This window comes from Trichoplax adhaerens, genomic scaffold (genome assembly GCF_000150275.1).
Source record: "Trichoplax adhaerens TRIADscaffold_1 genomic scaffold, whole genome shotgun sequence".
Taxonomy (NCBI): Eukaryota; Metazoa; Placozoa; class Uniplacotomia; order Trichoplacea; family Trichoplacidae; genus Trichoplax; species Trichoplax adhaerens.
In genome coordinates this window covers 1,585,466-1,603,558 of record NW_002060943.1, presented here as the reverse complement: position 1 = coordinate 1,603,558, position 18,093 = coordinate 1,585,466, and the positions used below count along the sequence as shown (strand labels likewise).

At 33.1% G+C, this 18,093-nt stretch overlaps 2 protein-coding genes across 2 annotated transcripts; one reads left to right on the top strand and one right to left on the bottom strand.

Annotated features, from left to right (window-relative positions):
- Window positions 1-1,703: 1,703 nt before the first annotated feature.
- Window positions 1,704-4,828, top strand: TRIADDRAFT_51403 (uncharacterized protein; the record flags this gene model as incomplete). Its single annotated transcript, XM_002108430.1, has 15 exons — window positions 1,704-1,820; window positions 1,921-2,025; window positions 2,157-2,218; window positions 2,690-2,775; window positions 2,817-2,886; window positions 2,974-3,024; window positions 3,142-3,230; window positions 3,309-3,374; window positions 3,617-3,669; window positions 3,806-3,908; window positions 4,047-4,111; window positions 4,212-4,280; window positions 4,358-4,459; window positions 4,556-4,663; window positions 4,796-4,828. The coding sequence occupies 15 exons, from the start codon at window positions 1,704-1,706 to the stop codon at window positions 4,826-4,828; spliced, it is 1,179 nt and encodes a 392-aa protein (XP_002108466.1).
- Window positions 4,829-7,942: 3,114 nt separating this feature from the next.
- TRIADDRAFT_51402 (uncharacterized protein) lies at window positions 7,943-10,126 on the bottom strand (the record flags this gene model as incomplete). The annotated part of the gene is made up of 2 exons (XM_002107632.1): window positions 7,943-8,221; window positions 10,019-10,126. 2 exons carry the CDS (start codon window positions 10,124-10,126, stop codon window positions 7,943-7,945), a joined length of 387 nt encoding a protein of 128 aa, XP_002107668.1.
- Window positions 10,127-18,093: the final 7,967 nt, after the last annotated feature.

Genomic DNA, 18,093 nt, shown 5'->3' with positions numbered 1-18,093 from the left:
TTGGTCACAGTGTAGTAAATCCATGTTCCACACACCATGCAGTACAGTACGTACTGTACGAGTGTAGGTACAGTATGAAACAGTCAGTCCGCTACGGCACAGGGTCCATATGGAGAGTCCATATGGAAACAGTACTGTACAAAGGGCATCTGTGACAATCTTAAAATGGATAATCTTAATACTGTACACTGTACACTGTACACTGTAGAAGTCTACTGTAGGCCATAGTGTACAGTACAGTACTGTACAGTACTGGATACTACAAGTTGCATACAGTACTGTGCGGCATGAAAGTGACAAGTTGTTACCACTCCTGTTGAAAATCGATAGGGACAGACAAGAGGATGTCGATATAAGATTTGATCTACTTTGGACTTGATTTAGCCTATACCGTTTATTTTCCTTAGTGCCAACCAAGTTCATCGCGCTGTACTGCACAGTACATACTGTACAGTATGAAGCTTGGTAGTACTGTACACGGTGTGCTGTCCTGTATCGGCTGTCGTCATGGTAACGTCGATACTGTAAACATGGAATTTGACGCATTTTACTGCTGCAGTACTTGACGGTGGATGTGCTAGTCAGCTCATACTGCAAGTACTGTAGACTCAGTACTCTGACCGTCTGATGTACAGTACTATATACTGTAGGCCACAGGCTATCGCCATAGTGAAACTGGGATTGTGCACGATTGAGACGATGGTGTATTGCACTGTAGACTGCGCAACTCAATATATAGTAGACGTTACTATGGATTTGGTTGTCACTAACAAAAGTTGGCTGTTTTCAACAGTGGGAAATTACCTTGATCTTTTTCAATCGTCAACTGCAGTAAAAGTTAAAATGGTAAGTAGCTTTCATCAAGAATGGGGCAACCTGCCTGTTCAATTAGACCCATATCTCTGTCGTATTGTGTGCTCTAACTATTGGACGCTCTAACTGTATACAATATTGGTGTAAAACATGATTGCTACAACGTGAACAACATGTTGATACTTCGCACCATCAGGATGACAGGATAGATGTTTCATTCAAAATTGGTAGCTTAGTCGATGCGTAAACCAATCAATCCACATCACAGTTCTCTTTATTCTCTTGCTTATGTTAGTCTACAGCATGTAATGTACTTACTAGGTATACTGATGGCCATATAGATTTATCGAGGAAAGTATCTTCGGCGTACACTAGTCATTGAAAGAAATTGATTTCTCCCATCAACTTCAATAGATTGCAAACTTCATGTTGAATCACTGTTCCATTGCTAATGTGTATTACAAATACATACAACATCCATACTACAACTTTTACTATACAAATAGCTACCAGTAGCACCCAATGCGGACTGTTTTATGGCTAATGAACCCTCAGATACGAATTGTTTACCAATCGATAGCCAAAATGTCAGTTGTATACCTGTTTTACAAGACTGTAATGACATATTGTATAGTATCGGTTCTACTGGATTATCCGCTTAACTTCAACTACCTTGTTGCATTCAAGCTATAGAATCGTGAAGGGAAAGGAATCTCAATGCATAACCTTATTGACAATATTAATAGACAAGTTATAGCTTAATTACAGCTACGTAATAGCATACTATGTAATCTCTTTCTTTCCGGATTCCTTAGTATAATGCGTTGACATGTTCAACGGGAGTGCAATGCAACATCAACATAATGGTCTATTACTACTCTCTAATAATCATGCAGGCTGAAACTGAAGTCAGATATTGCTTTCGTGGCGATTGGTACGATCCTAACGCCGCTTTGATTCGCGAATATTATCTCATTTTTTTCCCTAAAGATTCAACCGCTGAGATGGTAAGCAACATCGGAGAATCAAGTTTGCCATATGCAACGAATACCGTAAATGCACAAAACAAAATGCTAGGAAATAATGCTGTAATAATTTTATTTATAGTACGATATTAAAAACAAAAGAACATTTCTTAAGCGGTCTAAAGTTGATAGCCTATCGCTAGAAGACTTACATCTCGGCGCTTTAATAAACATATACTCAAGAGAGGTATGTAAGCAATGGAAAAATCAGTTACAATAAAATAACATTCTTGCTATTGTGTAAATCTAGATCAGATTTTGTATACGTATCAAGCTAATTCTATGACAGTATCCTAATTTGTTGTATCTTTTCTTCAGTTAAAAATAGTAGATTATGGCGATTCCTTTACAGCGAGTCAACTTGGTCCAACTAAAGAAAGGTAACGAAATTTATGATATTTGGCAAGCGTGCTATTATTTAGTATCGATTATTACGAGCTGATATTAGGTCGAGTAATTAGTTGGGGGGGGGTAAGATTTCAAGAGTTTGTTGAGATGACTCTATGAAAGCTATACACAATAGCACCTTTACGAAACCACAACTTTGATTGAGTATGCATTCAGTCGAGATAATTTATAATAAACGACTGAATCTCCTAGGATACCCATGTAGCTTATTTTATCAATATCATTGTTTAAATTTCTCCATGATGGCACTTTGTGGTAATATATATTAGAATGATAGCAAATCTAACGTAGTAGCTTGTATAGGACAAATTTTAATGTTAGTACTGTAATCGAGTGTTAATTTTGGCTTTAGGCCTTTGTAATTATTTCGATCATGCTTATGTGTTGAAAGCTGCATAGTAATTTTCAATAAATCTATTTCATTTTATATTTTGAATGATTAGAACATATGCGATGATCAAGCCTGATGCATTCTCCAAATTAGGTATATTACAATTATTAGTATATGGTCTATACAATAGTAAAAGAGGTATAATGTTTTTTAACCTGCCATTTGGGCTTTATTCATAGGAGAAATTGTCGACATTATTGTAGCTGATGGATTTAAAATTTGTAACTTAAAATCAATTCAGCTATCCAGGTTTGATTAATTTTAACTATTAAGTATAATTGTCATAAAACAATATTTTTACCTTACAATAAACAAAAGATAAATTTTTTAATATAGGAAAGAAGCAGCAGAGTTTTACTCCGAACACGAAGGAAAACACTTCTTCAAGTAAGTTATGACGTTACAAGTGAATTATAACTATGTTATTTATATAATTGGATAACTTATATGTTAGACTAACATAGATTAGTAGTGATATTTTAAAATTTCATTTATCTGTAATAGTACTCTTTTAGATTTTATGACAAGCGGTCCAGTTTTAGGAATGGAATTAATGCGATCCAACGCCATTAAGAGATGGAGGGAATTGCTAGGTTTGTATTGTATATCAGAAGTATTGATAGTGTTAAACATTCATAATTTAATCGATCTTTCAATGGTTGGTTTCGTAGGACCAACGAATAGTTCAAAGGCACGACAAGAAGCACCCAACAGTATTCGAGCCAGATACGGCACCGGTAATATACGTACATTAGTACACATAAGTATTACTGTTAATAACATAATATTGCAGTATACTGTAGCATGGATAGATTGTATCCGATTACTTGATATACATCCTTTTATAATAGCGCTATTTAACTTGCAATAAATTAAGATTATTCCATAGCAATGAATAGTTATAGGATAGACATGTATAAAAAAGTCTTCCAATATTGAAATCTAGTACTAATACAAAGTTAATCTGATTGGCCTACAGATGGAACTCAGAATGCTTGTCATGGTTCCGATTCAACAGACTCAGCTGCTAGGGTTGGTTGATGCTAAAACTGCATTCTTGTAGTTGTATTCTATATAATTTATGATGGTTACCAATTCTATTGTAGCCTAATGTCCGTAAAGAGTGATTGATATTAAATTGTTGAACTATATATTTGCGGAATCACAGGAGATTGAATTTATATTTCCAACAAATGGGGGTAGACGTAGGAACACTGCGAAATTTACTGAGTGCACTTTAGCGATTGTTAAACCCCGCGCTGTTGCTGAAAGTACGTCTATGATCTTTTACCTTTTGCGGAGTATCTACTGCTTTATTTTAACGGCAGTTTAAGTACTGAATTACAGTACTTAAACTAAGTACTAGCTTTAAGGCAATCGTTATTGTTATATCAATTCAAATCTCTTAGAGTTAACTGGTAAGATCCTTCGATCAATATCGGATCAAGGCTTTGAAATTTCTAGCCTGTATATGGTAAGACCTAATATGTAGGATGTGCTTACATTACAAGTATCCGTAATAACTTTACAGGAATAGCATAAAAATAATTTATTATAATATTTATTTGAAACAGTGCACGTTGGAACGAGCTAATGCAGAGGAACTTCTTCAAATATACAAGGGTGTGGTTGCTGAATATACGGTAATTTTGCTGATCCCGTTGCAATCTTGCATATGACGTTTTTAGAATATAGCTGATTGTGATTAATTATACTATAGGAAATGGTATCCGAATTTTCATCCGGTCCGTGTATAGCCATTGAAATTCGAGGAAATAACGCGCCACAAAATTTTCGCGAATTTTGTGGACCCGCAGATCCGGTATTAATAACTAAGTTTATTGGCAATCGGTAGTTCATAAATGTTGATAGCTAAAAGTAAAACTAAATGTTAATTGCTACTATTCTATATTGAAAGGAAATTGCTCGCCAACTTCGACCCAATTCTCTGCGCGCTCGTTTTGGTAAAGATAAAATTCGTAACGCTGTTCATTGCAGTGATTTACCGGATGACGGCCTACTGGAGGTAAGTATCATGCTTTATGATTGTATGTGCTATTGTAACATGATAGATATTAATGAAGACCAACGTTGAAGATTAATAGAACAGAAGGGATGTCTTTTAATGTTCATGTGTACTTCCTTGTTATGACCGCAGGTTGAATATTTCTTTAAAATACTGGATAACTGAAAATGAATCTTGAATGGCTCGACGCTTTTTTTATCTAAGAACATAATTCTTTTCCTTGATTGCATTATACTTTCATCAATAATACAGTACAATATTATATAATATTTAGCTATAAAATATGATTTAGTAATATTATTACCAGTAAGTAAATTTATTAACATGCAACGATAGATAAAAGCTACGATATAAATGATACATAAGCTTACAGTATAAGAGAAAAAGTCTTATATAATTAATCGTGACAGTCGTTCATTTATTATTTAATTTACTATCGGAGAAATAATTTTTATGAAATAAAATCTTTACCTTTACTGTAATTTAGCTCTCATTCTAGTTGTAATTTTGATTGCAAGCTTTAAATTCTTCAGCTTTGAGGAAATGATCTACAATTTTTGTTATTTTCATTAACAAGCGTTGTTAAAGGTATATAGCAATAAACTGGATAGAGATATGAATATGAATCAGTTTTTGACTACTTATGTACGAATTTACTCATATATCGATGAGCAATAAACAATTCAAATTTTGCAGTTAACGTGCAGTCTAACATTTTATAACGCAATATAAATATGATAACACAGCAGATCTTACGATGCTCTAATTTTAGTAAGCTACAAGTAATGTAGCTTAATGCAGCCTACAAGAAGTAGTTAGTTAAATTGGATGAGGTCACTAATATCAAAATTGAATTGATTACTTTTAAAAATAACGAAATGAACTATACGCATGTTAGGGTCATTAACGAACTGTTCTAATATAAACCTAAACTCTAATATAAATTAAGTCAAATTGTAGTTGGCAATGGAAAAGTCACTGCTAATTAATTAATACTTTGTGTATAATAAACTGGACGTATTGCTTTCTTTCAATTTAACGTAATCTGACCATTATCGAGAAAATTAATATATAATGATGGAACGAAAAAGAAATATCTACCATCAGCTCTCTACACCTGTAGACATTATTTATTTCTTGGTTTTGGTTAAATCTAAATTCGTAATATTAATCAAGATTGAGGCTTTACAGATATTCAAAATTTGCTAGATAGAATATAATACTACGTGCTATTCTCGGTTCTAAATATAATACACTAAGGCGATTAAATCATAACACTTGTAATGGAAAGGATAGATATAGGATTGCATTCATAGGTATTTGTTTATATTAAGTTTTCTTAATATAGTAAGATGAATTAATTTTTCCAACATCGGCGTTTGCATTACAAATTTGATAAATAATTTTATCCGAATTATTTCAATCATGTTTGATCACAAGAATACTGAGTATTTCATTTTTAGAGAAAATTAATGTTAGCATTAATTTCCCCTAATTTTTAAGCAATACTGCCCGCTCTCATCCTGTTGATTAGGCAAATCGAGATTATAGTGTTGTCTGTATTTTGTACCCTGTACACAGCATAGTATTGCATCAACTTTAGATTGATGGTAGCGATACAATTGGCGATAAGACTGTGCGTTTAGATAATTATAAATAAGAACTATACACGCCTGAGAGCTCCAGATTCAAAAGTAGGCATGCAAGAGTGCATTGCTTACATCGACTGTAAGCGAATGGATATAATTCCGATTTTCAATGCTAATAATTTTATTTTATAGTTGCTGCTAGGCACACATTGCTTTTGCTCGAGATCGAAATACTCGTAGTCATGAAAACGACTTCTTCAGCAGATAAATGCAGCACTTTCGGGCAGTTTATCATTATGATTACGAATAAACTACCATTTCTGGTTTGTTTTTACTCCACAGGTTGGTTCATATCGTAAAAAATTTATGCATGATAAAGGAGATGAAAAATTATTAGCTAAAAATTAATATTAAGTAATACAATAAAGACAACTCTTTCATTTACTGCAGTATCAGTGGTTTATTGCATAAAGAACTAGCAGGACTGTATACTACATCTGTCTTGAATGACTTACGTTAAACTAGTCTAAGACATAACAGGGTACTATATAATATGGAGTATGCTTAACGGTCCTGAAATTTGATCGTATATTACAATAGAATTTATCTAAAGTATTTATTTATCAACTACTTACTGCAAAATTACTTATGATTATATGCAGAAAAGCAATGTATCAAATTTCATGCTTTAGCCATTAACTTAACTTAATCATGATGATAAAGTACATTACTTTTCGAAGTATGTATTTTAGTATTACACCGTAATGTAGGACTGCTGCTTATTATCTCCGAATAATTGTTGATGCCATTATGTATGATAAGAAGAATATTATTAGCATAGCACAATATAAAAAATTTAAGTGAATTGAATGTATGTTGCACAACACGTTAAGATTGCCACTGTTGAAAAAAATACTATAAAAGGAGCTGCGTTTTATTTTCTCGAGCAGGGTTTAAGAATAAAAGATGTTCAGCTTTAAGAAGCGACTCTGTTTAACGCGAACATAGAAAAGATTGTCGACACTGATAGTGAAACACTGAATACAGTGCTACACTTTTCAGAAAATGTCTGATATGGATCCTAAACAAATTAGCTACTGCATATCATAAATAATGCAAATCCGTTGCGTTATTTTGGCGAATAATACATAACAATTAATTACGATTATTAAAGCTATTAAGACAGTCCAAAACGCTTATAGCCATTTCAATGAAAGGCTAACAATTATGTAATGATCTAAGTACCAGTACAATTAGCAAGGATTAGCAGACAGTATGCATCAACTCGTCTAAATAACTGAATTTAGCAAGGAAAAAATTATAATTTCTATCGTAAGAGTAGAAAAAAAATGACACATCGCAGGAAGTATAACCAAATTAAATTAAATCAAATCCATACGATAAACGAAATAATTAAATTGTTTATTTGGCTGAAATGATTTCTATATTAAATTTCTACTTTTTAATGAAGGAATGCCTTTTGTAATCGCTATTCTACTCTGAATGAGTAAGTTCATCTGATAAAACGTCAAAATTGGATTACAATAACGATTAATCGATGTTACTTAAGCTCAATATGTTACCAGAGAAGGCACTCTATGCATTAGTATATTTATGGTGTAATAATTATCAGATTAATAATAATGAAAGCGAGTGAAAGCAGCTCCTAAAAGAGATCCTGGCATTAAAATTAATAACCCAGTTTAATCAACTCTTCGGCTGTTTCACTAATGACAGTCTCACACGGTCCAGGCTGCATACTATGGGTGTAAGTACCCAAAACAAACGCTTGTTTTGTAAAAGAGATATAAACTCCACCACCTTGCTGTGCAGTACCAATAAGCATACACTGATCCTGAGCCACAGTTAATAATGTGTATTTGACACCATTAACAGTAAATCCATCGGTTTTTAAAGAACTGATATTTTTCTTGTAGTCAAGTATCACTTTTACTTCGTCACCAGAAAGCTAAAGTGCAATAAATGGAAACGATTCGATTAGAATTTATTATTCGTAAAAGCAAAATAAGAAACAAGGATTGAAATATCGAATAAAATTGCAATTGCAACTTGGCTATAGTAGGATTCTTCTCTTTATTTCAATTAGTCATTTAGGATCGCCTATACGAAATTGTATTTAAGGTTGAATATACTCTCTTGACATCATCGGTAAGTGCCAATTAGTAGCTTTATTACTCATAAGAGTACGATAGCAATTACTGGTATCAATTATTTCATTAACCACAATAGATATTGATATAACTCATTTTACTGAATAAATGGATAATTTCAACCTTAACATTCCGTATTATATGGATGTCGTATAACTTTAAGTTCAAATTTTCGCTTCATTAAGCGTAAGATTCTGAATTTGAAATTTTTTATAACGAGTGCAATATAACTCATAACATAGAACTTTAGATTGAGCTACAAGTTTTAGCGTAACTTCTATCATTACTTGTATCGATTTGAGTGTCTGATCAAACGATAGACAAAAAATATAACGATATTTGATATCTATGTAAAGTAATTCGTATTGCAATTCTCGTACGGAAATACGGCGAGCTGTTGTGTTCAAAAAAATGTTGAGTAAGAAATATCGCATCAAATTTTCAAACAAGACAAGACCATGACGGTATAGCAAAACTTTCAAGTTTTACCTTGATTATATCAGATATTTAGTCCATTAGACCATAGAATATGAACACAAGTTTATTTGGTATCAGGTATCATGATACATAATGTTATACTATCCTTGTAGTATTCAGCGGTAGTGTAATAGAGGTGGAGGGAGCCGATAAGTAGGCAATAGTGGATTTGGTTGCCATTCAAAGAATTATACCAAAGTTTTAGTACAAAAAATGGATACTTTATAGTGGATTATTATCATTCGAGTTCAAATGTGGTAGTTACTGTGGAGGAGTATGTGCTTACTAAGCTATTGTAAAGTAATGTGAGAAATACCAATGCTGCGACTATTGCAATTAAACAAAATCTGAGGCAGAAATCGGTAATTTTGTTAGCTTTAGAACAGAACACTCACAGAGAATAAGTTTGTGGAATTCGATAAGTTCCAAATCATAACAGTCTATGATATAGCGAAGATTGTGGGTGTTATAAATTCATAGCTAAGCACGATAAACTTCTATACGTTTGCATACAGTATAGTACAGATTGTGAAAATATCTCTATTTAAGAACTTAAATGCCTGTATTTAAGAATACAGTATGTTAGTAATAGTACAATCTTAATTAACACGCTACGGCCGGTAAGCAAGTAAGAAAACTTACTGATTTTTTAATTTAGCCCTCTTTTAGATCTATTTTCACCTTGACTACTTGGAGTGATAGCATTAGCTGCAAAAGCATGCATCGGAGTATAGGATGCAACAGGTATTTGATGGCATAATACAGAAAGGATCCTATTTTCTGCTCAGGGGGTAGAATTTATAAACGAAATTTTCAAGTCTTACCTTGAATACTCTAAAGATTAAACGCCATTCTATTATGTATCAGAAAATCGATATAATTATTACAGTGTTTATTGCTAGCAAGGAGATCAGGAAACTGCTTTGTCTATTTTTAAATCTAATCATTTTTGCAGTAGATTTAGCTTGCGCTAAATTTGGGGTGCTATTTACTTATTGCAAGAGCAAACCATCAGAGAATAGAATGCAATAATTAAAAGATCAATGAAAGGCATAAAAAGAATGATTTTCTATATGAGAGCTAAAATCAAAAATTAAGACTAGTCATTTATACATTACCTGAAAGCCGGGACTTAAAGCCCAAATGCATCCATCTCTTCCGTAGATGGCAGCTTGGGCTACCTTGCCAGAAGCTACTATTTTAGTGATAAATCCGTCCCAACTCATAGTTAGAAAAAGGGTGAGGTCTAAATGGTCGAGAAATATTGATGTTGTTTTCACAAGTACTACAAGTGAATATATTTGTGCTACAAGAAATCCGATGAATTTATACCCATACTTCCCATACCTTTAAGGCATGCCTGAGGCACGCCTCAGGTTAAAAACAGTATGAGATGGCTATGTCTGGGCCTACAATCTTGCGTCGTCTAAAATGGTTCTATCTATTCAATTTAATTGCTACCATACGACACGATAACATGATTAGCTTGCAATATTAACATGATTGAATTAAAATCAAGCTTAAATTAAGGATTTTAAATTAAATCAATTTAGGCTTGAGATAAATCCATACCTTAAGTCAAGGTATTTTTCTCATGGCCGTAGACAGGATTTATCAATAATGTTTGCTCATTTCAAAATCAGATATAGATGTAGAGCGAAATGTAAAAGAAGTCCCTAATACTATCCGTGAATTATACTGTATTATCTTGGCTATATAATTCTAGCGAAAGTACGGACATTGCATAATAATTTATGTCTAATTTAAAATTGCAATTGGAACTTACGAGAGAGTTTTTACTACAGGTGTTTACATGCTAATTTTACTTAGAAGGCAAATGTATTTTTGTAAACTAGTTTAAATACCGGTTTTACGGTAAAACTTGATGCTTTTACAAGTTAATTAGATCATTCCAACACTATTTTTTAAGTTGTTGTGTGAAGTTGCTTATATGAAAACAAGCTCTATTTGAACCATTTCAGATGAGTAATCATCGTTTGATTGAGCAACTGATCGGGTCTATTTATTTTATATTACTTTTAGTTCTTATTTAAAGCAAGTAAAAAAATTTTAATGTTGAAGATTGTTGATTTTAATTCAGATTGTAGCTCATGCGGAGAAATGAGAGAATTTACTGCTTAAAAAATTGTTGAAAACTTTCATCAGACTTTCAACTTTGTAAATCGCGTCTATTTTCTACTCAGTTGACTCCGAAAACTTTTTATCGCTATTATACTTAATAATACAGACTAAGAATTGAGCAACATCAAAATAATTGACAAAGTGATAGAAATTTCGCTAGAGACAGTACAGTACATTAAGATTCTTTTACAGTCATTTTATTATTGTAGTTGTAATAATAACAGAAGGCTTTAGAATGTACAGTATAATAGTGTACAGTAATTTATTTAACATTGGGGCCGTTAATTTCCACGATACAGCTGAATTCTATAGGGAATTAACTAATTAATTAATGGATAATAAATAACATATCTAGGTACGCAAATATGATTCGATCTGACAAAAGCCATTATTTAAAATACGGTTAGTGTAATTAATTATTGGCTACATTCTGGATAGGTGAATCCAGTAAACATAACCAAAGGCGAGATTTGAGTTGGAAATGGTGTCAAAAAGTTAAAATTTGAACTAACCAAAATTGGATCTAGTAGCATAATTAGATAATAAATTAAGCCACATTTAACTTTTAAAAATAAATTTAAAGTACGTATTGATCCAAGTTCAATTAAATCGGATCAACAACATATTGAATACGAGCAATAAGGTCGGTTAAATAGTAACAAACCTTTCTCTGTCTAATTTTCTTAAGGTAACCTAATTAATCACACTATCATTTCCAAACTATTGCAGCAGACCACATGCATGCGATTTCTTTTGCTCTAATTTAGCATTGACAATAAACTACAAGATCTCACCCGACATCATTACCATGCAATATGGTCTTCATGTTTACAGCAATAAATCTTGTATATCAATTTATCGGTTATTTGTAAACATACCTTCTTTACAATTTATCGGATAATTATAGGCTATAAGAGTATAATGAATCTCCATTGAGATAGGCGTGTGTTACGTTCTGAGCTGATTGTGCGTTACGAAATTTCACTTACCGATCACAGAATTGGCAGAAGTTAAATCAGTTGAGATCGATCATTCTGTTTTAAATTCTGCATAAAGCGTAATCTTACTTTAGGAGTGTATAGTATACAGTTTTCTACCATGGGCTTCTAGAATTACGTTGAACTACTTGTGTATATTTCTAGAAGCCCAAGCCTGTTTCAGGGTTATAGTCTAAAGCTGTTTTGTAGGCTATAGTGCAATGTGTCTACCGATCGTGATCCTTTTAGAAGGATAGCCATTAGGCGTAGCACTATTATATTCTTACTAGATCTTACGATAAATTAGGGTAGTAATTCGTAGCAAGTCAATGGAAGTGCTTAACGTTAGACTAGTAAATTTGTCAGGAAGTAGTCCGCGGCATATCTCTATGATTGTTATTGCATTAAAAGCGGCAAGGGAAATTTAAAGTGAAATGTTTTTTTGTAAGGTTTACCAATATGTGGCCGTACGATAGCGTGCATATTGCTTGAAAATGCTGAGAGCTTAGCTTAATCGAATGTTGTTGCATGGACTACTAGGTGCATTGAGTAGTCCATGATTGTTAGCTTTGCTTTTCTAAAAGTGCAGTAGTATTTTTACATTTCAGTCAGCGTACTACCGACTTTTTTCGTAGATTTCGCTATCATAACAAAGTTAGCTCATATAAATGTGAAGCTAGATGGATACAGTCGATTTTCAACATTGACATAGAGTAAAAAATAAGCTCCGTAAAGAATGAGTAGCTTGCTAGTGAATATGTAGTCTCTGTCTTTGTAATGTATACTGCATAAATCAGTATATCCTACTGTACGATAGTGTACGGCATGTTTACTAATTCTTCCGATTTTTAGATGGCAAAATATACAGAAATGATTGTTGTATGCCTTAACTATTCTTATATAGATGCCTAAATGTTTGTTATAAAGTATTTTATTTTTACATTCGTTGAAGTCCTAATTTTTCCCTTTTTCTATATCTAAAGAGAAAATAGACACGCCGAGTGGCTTTTATTACAGTATTGAGAGAAATTTGTGGTAAACGTATATTGTAATAAAACAATTTAAAAGAGTTAATAACTCAACTAATAAATGAGATGAAAACGGCAAATTACCGCTTGCCATTGTTGCACACACCACTCATATGAAGATTTTACCTTAAGCGAACCTACAGTAAAAGCCTGAGGCCATGAGATGGCCAATAAATATTGGTCATTATAGTACACTTGTACACTCAATAAAATTTCATAACTGTTCTACAACACTGCTGATGTTGTCATTTTCGATGAACTGTGATATCTATGTCAGCGAAGCAACAGGATGTTTAGCTAGTAAGTAGAGTAAATAAGGTTGATAAAGCCATGGAAAAGCCAAGCGCCAAAAATGGCAGTACAATTTGTCTGCAACGTGTCGACTGGATTTACTGTAGGTGGAGTTACACTAGTTTTCAATGATAGTTTATCTCATAACGTGTTGAATCATTAGGAATACTGTATCCTATATACGGAAAAGGACTTAGACATAAAATTTGGTTGCCACACGTCAAAAAGAAATGCATTTTATCCCTTTATTGCCAATGATTATCGCTTGTAATACCATATAGCTCATTCGTCATAAGAAATTATAATTAGCTGACATAGTCTTGGTCTTGCTCTAAATTGTACGAGTATACGCGCATACCACTCGTATTGATTTGCCGGACTCAGATGGTTGGCCATTAAATTCTAATACTTGTAGTCGATATTAATTTAGGATGAATTGGCAGTTCTTATAAAGGATAATGGCTATGAAATGTGATTGGTATTGGAATCGTTAAAGAGTGCTTGTGGTATCTGTGATATTAAGGGTTTGTTTATAAAAAGCCTACATCATCAACGAGGACACAAGCATGTTGATGTTAGGGGATAACAGGATTTTATTGAGAATCCACGAAGAGCGTAATAATGAAAAGAAGAGGACAACTCGTGAGTCCTTATGAACATGAACATTGTACAATAATTGTATATACGAGTATCGAATCATACATCTATCAAATCGACGAGAATGTAGAACTTACCAGAGTTAACGACGTATTATCCGGTACAATTCTATGCAGTAATCGAATAATTAATAGTGATCTTCGATAACTATAACAGTGCTAGGAAGTCAAATGTGTCTCATACGTTATCCATAGACCAACAAAGAAGCTTATCAACATATTACAGTATCATGAAAATGAAGATGTTGCAAAAGGTAGGTTTGGACGAAGGAATACTGTAAGATTTACTTATTGCATTTTTGCGATTAAATCTCCAGCTGTTGTTGAATGTATGCCTACGGCCTCTTTTACCTTTTGTGGTGGCATATTGTAGAGAATTTCTATGTGCCAAATGACATAATTTTGCTAAGGAATGGTGCATATTATAAGGCAATCATTATTGAAATAAATCTCTTCTTCAAATCCGGAGAATTTGAAGAAGTAAAATCTTACCATCGATATCGAGCCAAGGTTTTCCAATTTCGAATCCTTTATACGAGGTTATACGGTACTTGAATATTGATAAAGATTTTGCTAAGTAATGGTTATAAGGCCATCGTTATTAAAATAAATCTCTTCTTCAAATCCGGAGAATTTGAAGAAGTAAAATCTTACCATCGATATCGAGCCAAGGTTTTCCAATTTCGAATCCTTTATACGAGGTTATACGGTACTTGAATATTGATAAAGATTTTGCTAAGTAATGGTTATAAGGCCATCGTTATTAAAATAAATCTCTTCTTCAAATCCAGAAAATTTGAATTCAAAAATCTTACCATCGATATCGAGCCAAGGTTTTCCAATTTCGAATCCTTTATGTGAAGTTATAAGGTACTTGAATATTGGTAAAGATTTTGCTAAGTAATGGTTATAAGGCCATCGTTATTAAAATAAATCTCTTCTTCAAATCCGGAAAATTTGAATTCAAAAATCTTACCATCGATATCGAACCAAGGTTTTCCAATTTCGAATCCTTTATATGAAGTTATAAGGTACTTGAATATTGGTAAAGATTTTGCTAAGTAATGGTTATAAGGCCATCGTTATTAAAATAAATCTCTTCTTCAAATCCGGAAAATTTGAATTCAAAAATCTTACCATCGATATCGAACCAAGGTTTTCCAATTTCGAATCCTCTATACGAAGTTATAAGGTACTTGAATATTGGTAAAGATTTTGCTAAGTAATGGTTATAAGGCAATCATTGAAATAAATCTCTTCTCCAAATCCGGCGGATTTGAATGAAGTAAAATCTTACCATCGATATCGAGCCCAGGTTTTCCAATTTTGAATCCTCTATACGAGGTTATAAGGTACTTGAATACTGATAAGATTTTGCTAAGTAATGGTTATAAGGCAATCATTATTGAAATAAATCTCTTCTTCAAATCAGGCGGATTTGAATTCAAAAATCTTACCATCGATATCGAGCCAAGATTTTCCAATTTCGAATCCTTTATATAAGGTACTTGAATATTGATAAAGATATACTTAATCTAGCGCCAAAAAGGATAAAAGTTGGCTTTAATTCTTAACAGGGAGATTGGCCTGATTACTTTAAAAGAAAATGATGCTTTCTAATGATTACAGACAGAGCTAAGCGTTTGGTGTTGTAATGTAAATTCAGATTATCCTGCAGATGGTAGTTGAAAGGCCGCTTAGGATGGTATCTTACGCATTAGTAGCATAAACTGGATATACTGTATTTCTTGCGTTGAAGTCAACTTGATCCTATCATTGACGGTAGAGAAGAATTTCATCGTTCGATGCAGTTACCATGCGTAAGCTCGTTTTAATTATTGAGTAATATTAAAAACTGTTTGTGTGAATTGACGTTGTCATTTCTTCATATAATCTGTTTAACCTTTGATTAATATGATGATGCACTGTTATTTAGAAGGATAGTTTTACTTTATGTACACCAGCAGTTTCTGACGAGACGATCAAAGGCTAGTGCCTGAAGACCATCTTTTTAGTTAGTTAGTCTACTAGTTTGTCAATTGCTATTGAATTGTCAAGGCTATAATCTTGGTTGTCAATATTTCTTCAGGAATCAATAGTAGTCAATCTCTGACTACCTCGTCTACACTATCACAGACGCTATAATTATACTATGGTATTGGGTCGTTGGAACTGAATTATTTTGCTGCTATAGCGAATTTTCACCTCTTTAAGTTAGTAAGAATCGTTCTTCATAAGCATTGGCGTGTGGAGACTACTTTGCCACTGGTGGTGTATGACAGATGCATCTACTAAATGAAACGAAAGAAACTACTGTATATGTTATGTATGGGCACGACATGATTAAACTAGTTAAGCATCAAAGTACTATCTAATTCACAGCTAGACGTTGAAAACACACATCTTCGATGCATTCTCTGTAAGCCTACATTAATCTATACTAACTCCGTTTGAATTCTATATCAACATAAATGAATATGTCATAACTACAGTAGTGCATAAGAATCCCATATGCACAGCAGAATAGATTTTAATCATGTATTTTCACTACATATATTTCTATTCCGCTGTTACACCTACCTAAAATCAATTGCTTCCACAGCAAGTTGGATTATCCGCATAAAACCAACGAGATGCTTTATCGTATCATTGGATAGGAAATGAATTAGCAAATAAAATCACCTTTGAAGCGCTATTGATATTCCAAATTGGCTAACTTACAAAGGAATAGTCGCGTCTATTTTCGGTTTAAGTGTCGGATAGCATACGCCATGGATATCTATCTAATTGAATTAACTGATTTTGCTAGTGACAAAAGGGTAGAAATAAGTTTGCATTGGTAATGAATTGTGACTGGATAGAGTTTTCTAGATGAATTCAATGGTCAGATCTTGGCGCTTGTATCATGATTAAATATGGTATTTATTTCTAATTATTATTTTTGACCTCCATTTTTTCAAATTGTCTTGAATACAGTATCACAAGTAGTGTTGCTTTATTATTTGAATTGAATTTAAAACAATACTGGCCATTCTCTTCTACAGAGTTTAGCAATTGGTGATTATGCTATATTGATTTGTGCTTCCTGTGTAGTATTGAGCCACTGATAGTGCTGATAATTAATTATACGATAGGTCAATTGGAAAAATTGGACTGTCTTGGACCATTGGATAAAGGTGAATTAAAGTGGCACCACCCGAATGAATATAAAAGCAGATTAAGCAAGATTGCTCGGCGACGAGTATAACTTGATATTTATGATACAAGGATTGTAATACAGCAAATAAAATTTTAATATGAATGACCATGCCAAGAAGCAATTTATGAATTAATGCAGTAGATACGAGCATCCATATATACTGTACGCGTAGACAAGCATTTAGAGTATGTATATTTAACATTGGACCTAATGATATTGCTGTAGATCAGCGGTCGTGAAAAGACGCCGAAAGTCCCCTGCTTATACGGGTCGATTTTTTTTTCTCCTATTGCAATCCACATCAAGCCATAATGATCAATTTGTTTTCTACACGACTGACTGCCTACTGTACTTCATATTATGGATCGCTAGATTAGCCATGATGGTTTAGAATGGATGGTAAGCAATCGATTTTACAGCAAAGAGTAAATAGTGCCAATTCGATCATGAGTAGTATCGTCGCATCCAACTTTTACAATTACAGTATATAAATGGAATCACTTGCAATTTATAACTATTAATGTTGGGTTAAATTCTCGCTTTAAAGAATCTTGGACTAGCTATACCATTCCCGTTGTACGAACAAATCATTCTTTCCCTTCAATTTATTATGTAGCTTAATTTTATAGCGATCCATGCTGAATTCAAGGAGTATTATTATCAGGTACATGCGACAGTATTGATCACTCTTGGATCAGTTGGCTGAGAGTTAATTTGTAGACATGCAACTACAGTGCTAAATAGTGAAGAATGTAAGATAGCAGCAGTGGTTTAATTAATTCATTCATATTGACCCCAAGCAATACTACCAATCGGTTGTACTATTGTCGAGTAATTTGCAAAGCATCAATCATTCTAGCCATTGATGACAATAAAAATCTTCTTTCAAAGCTATTACGA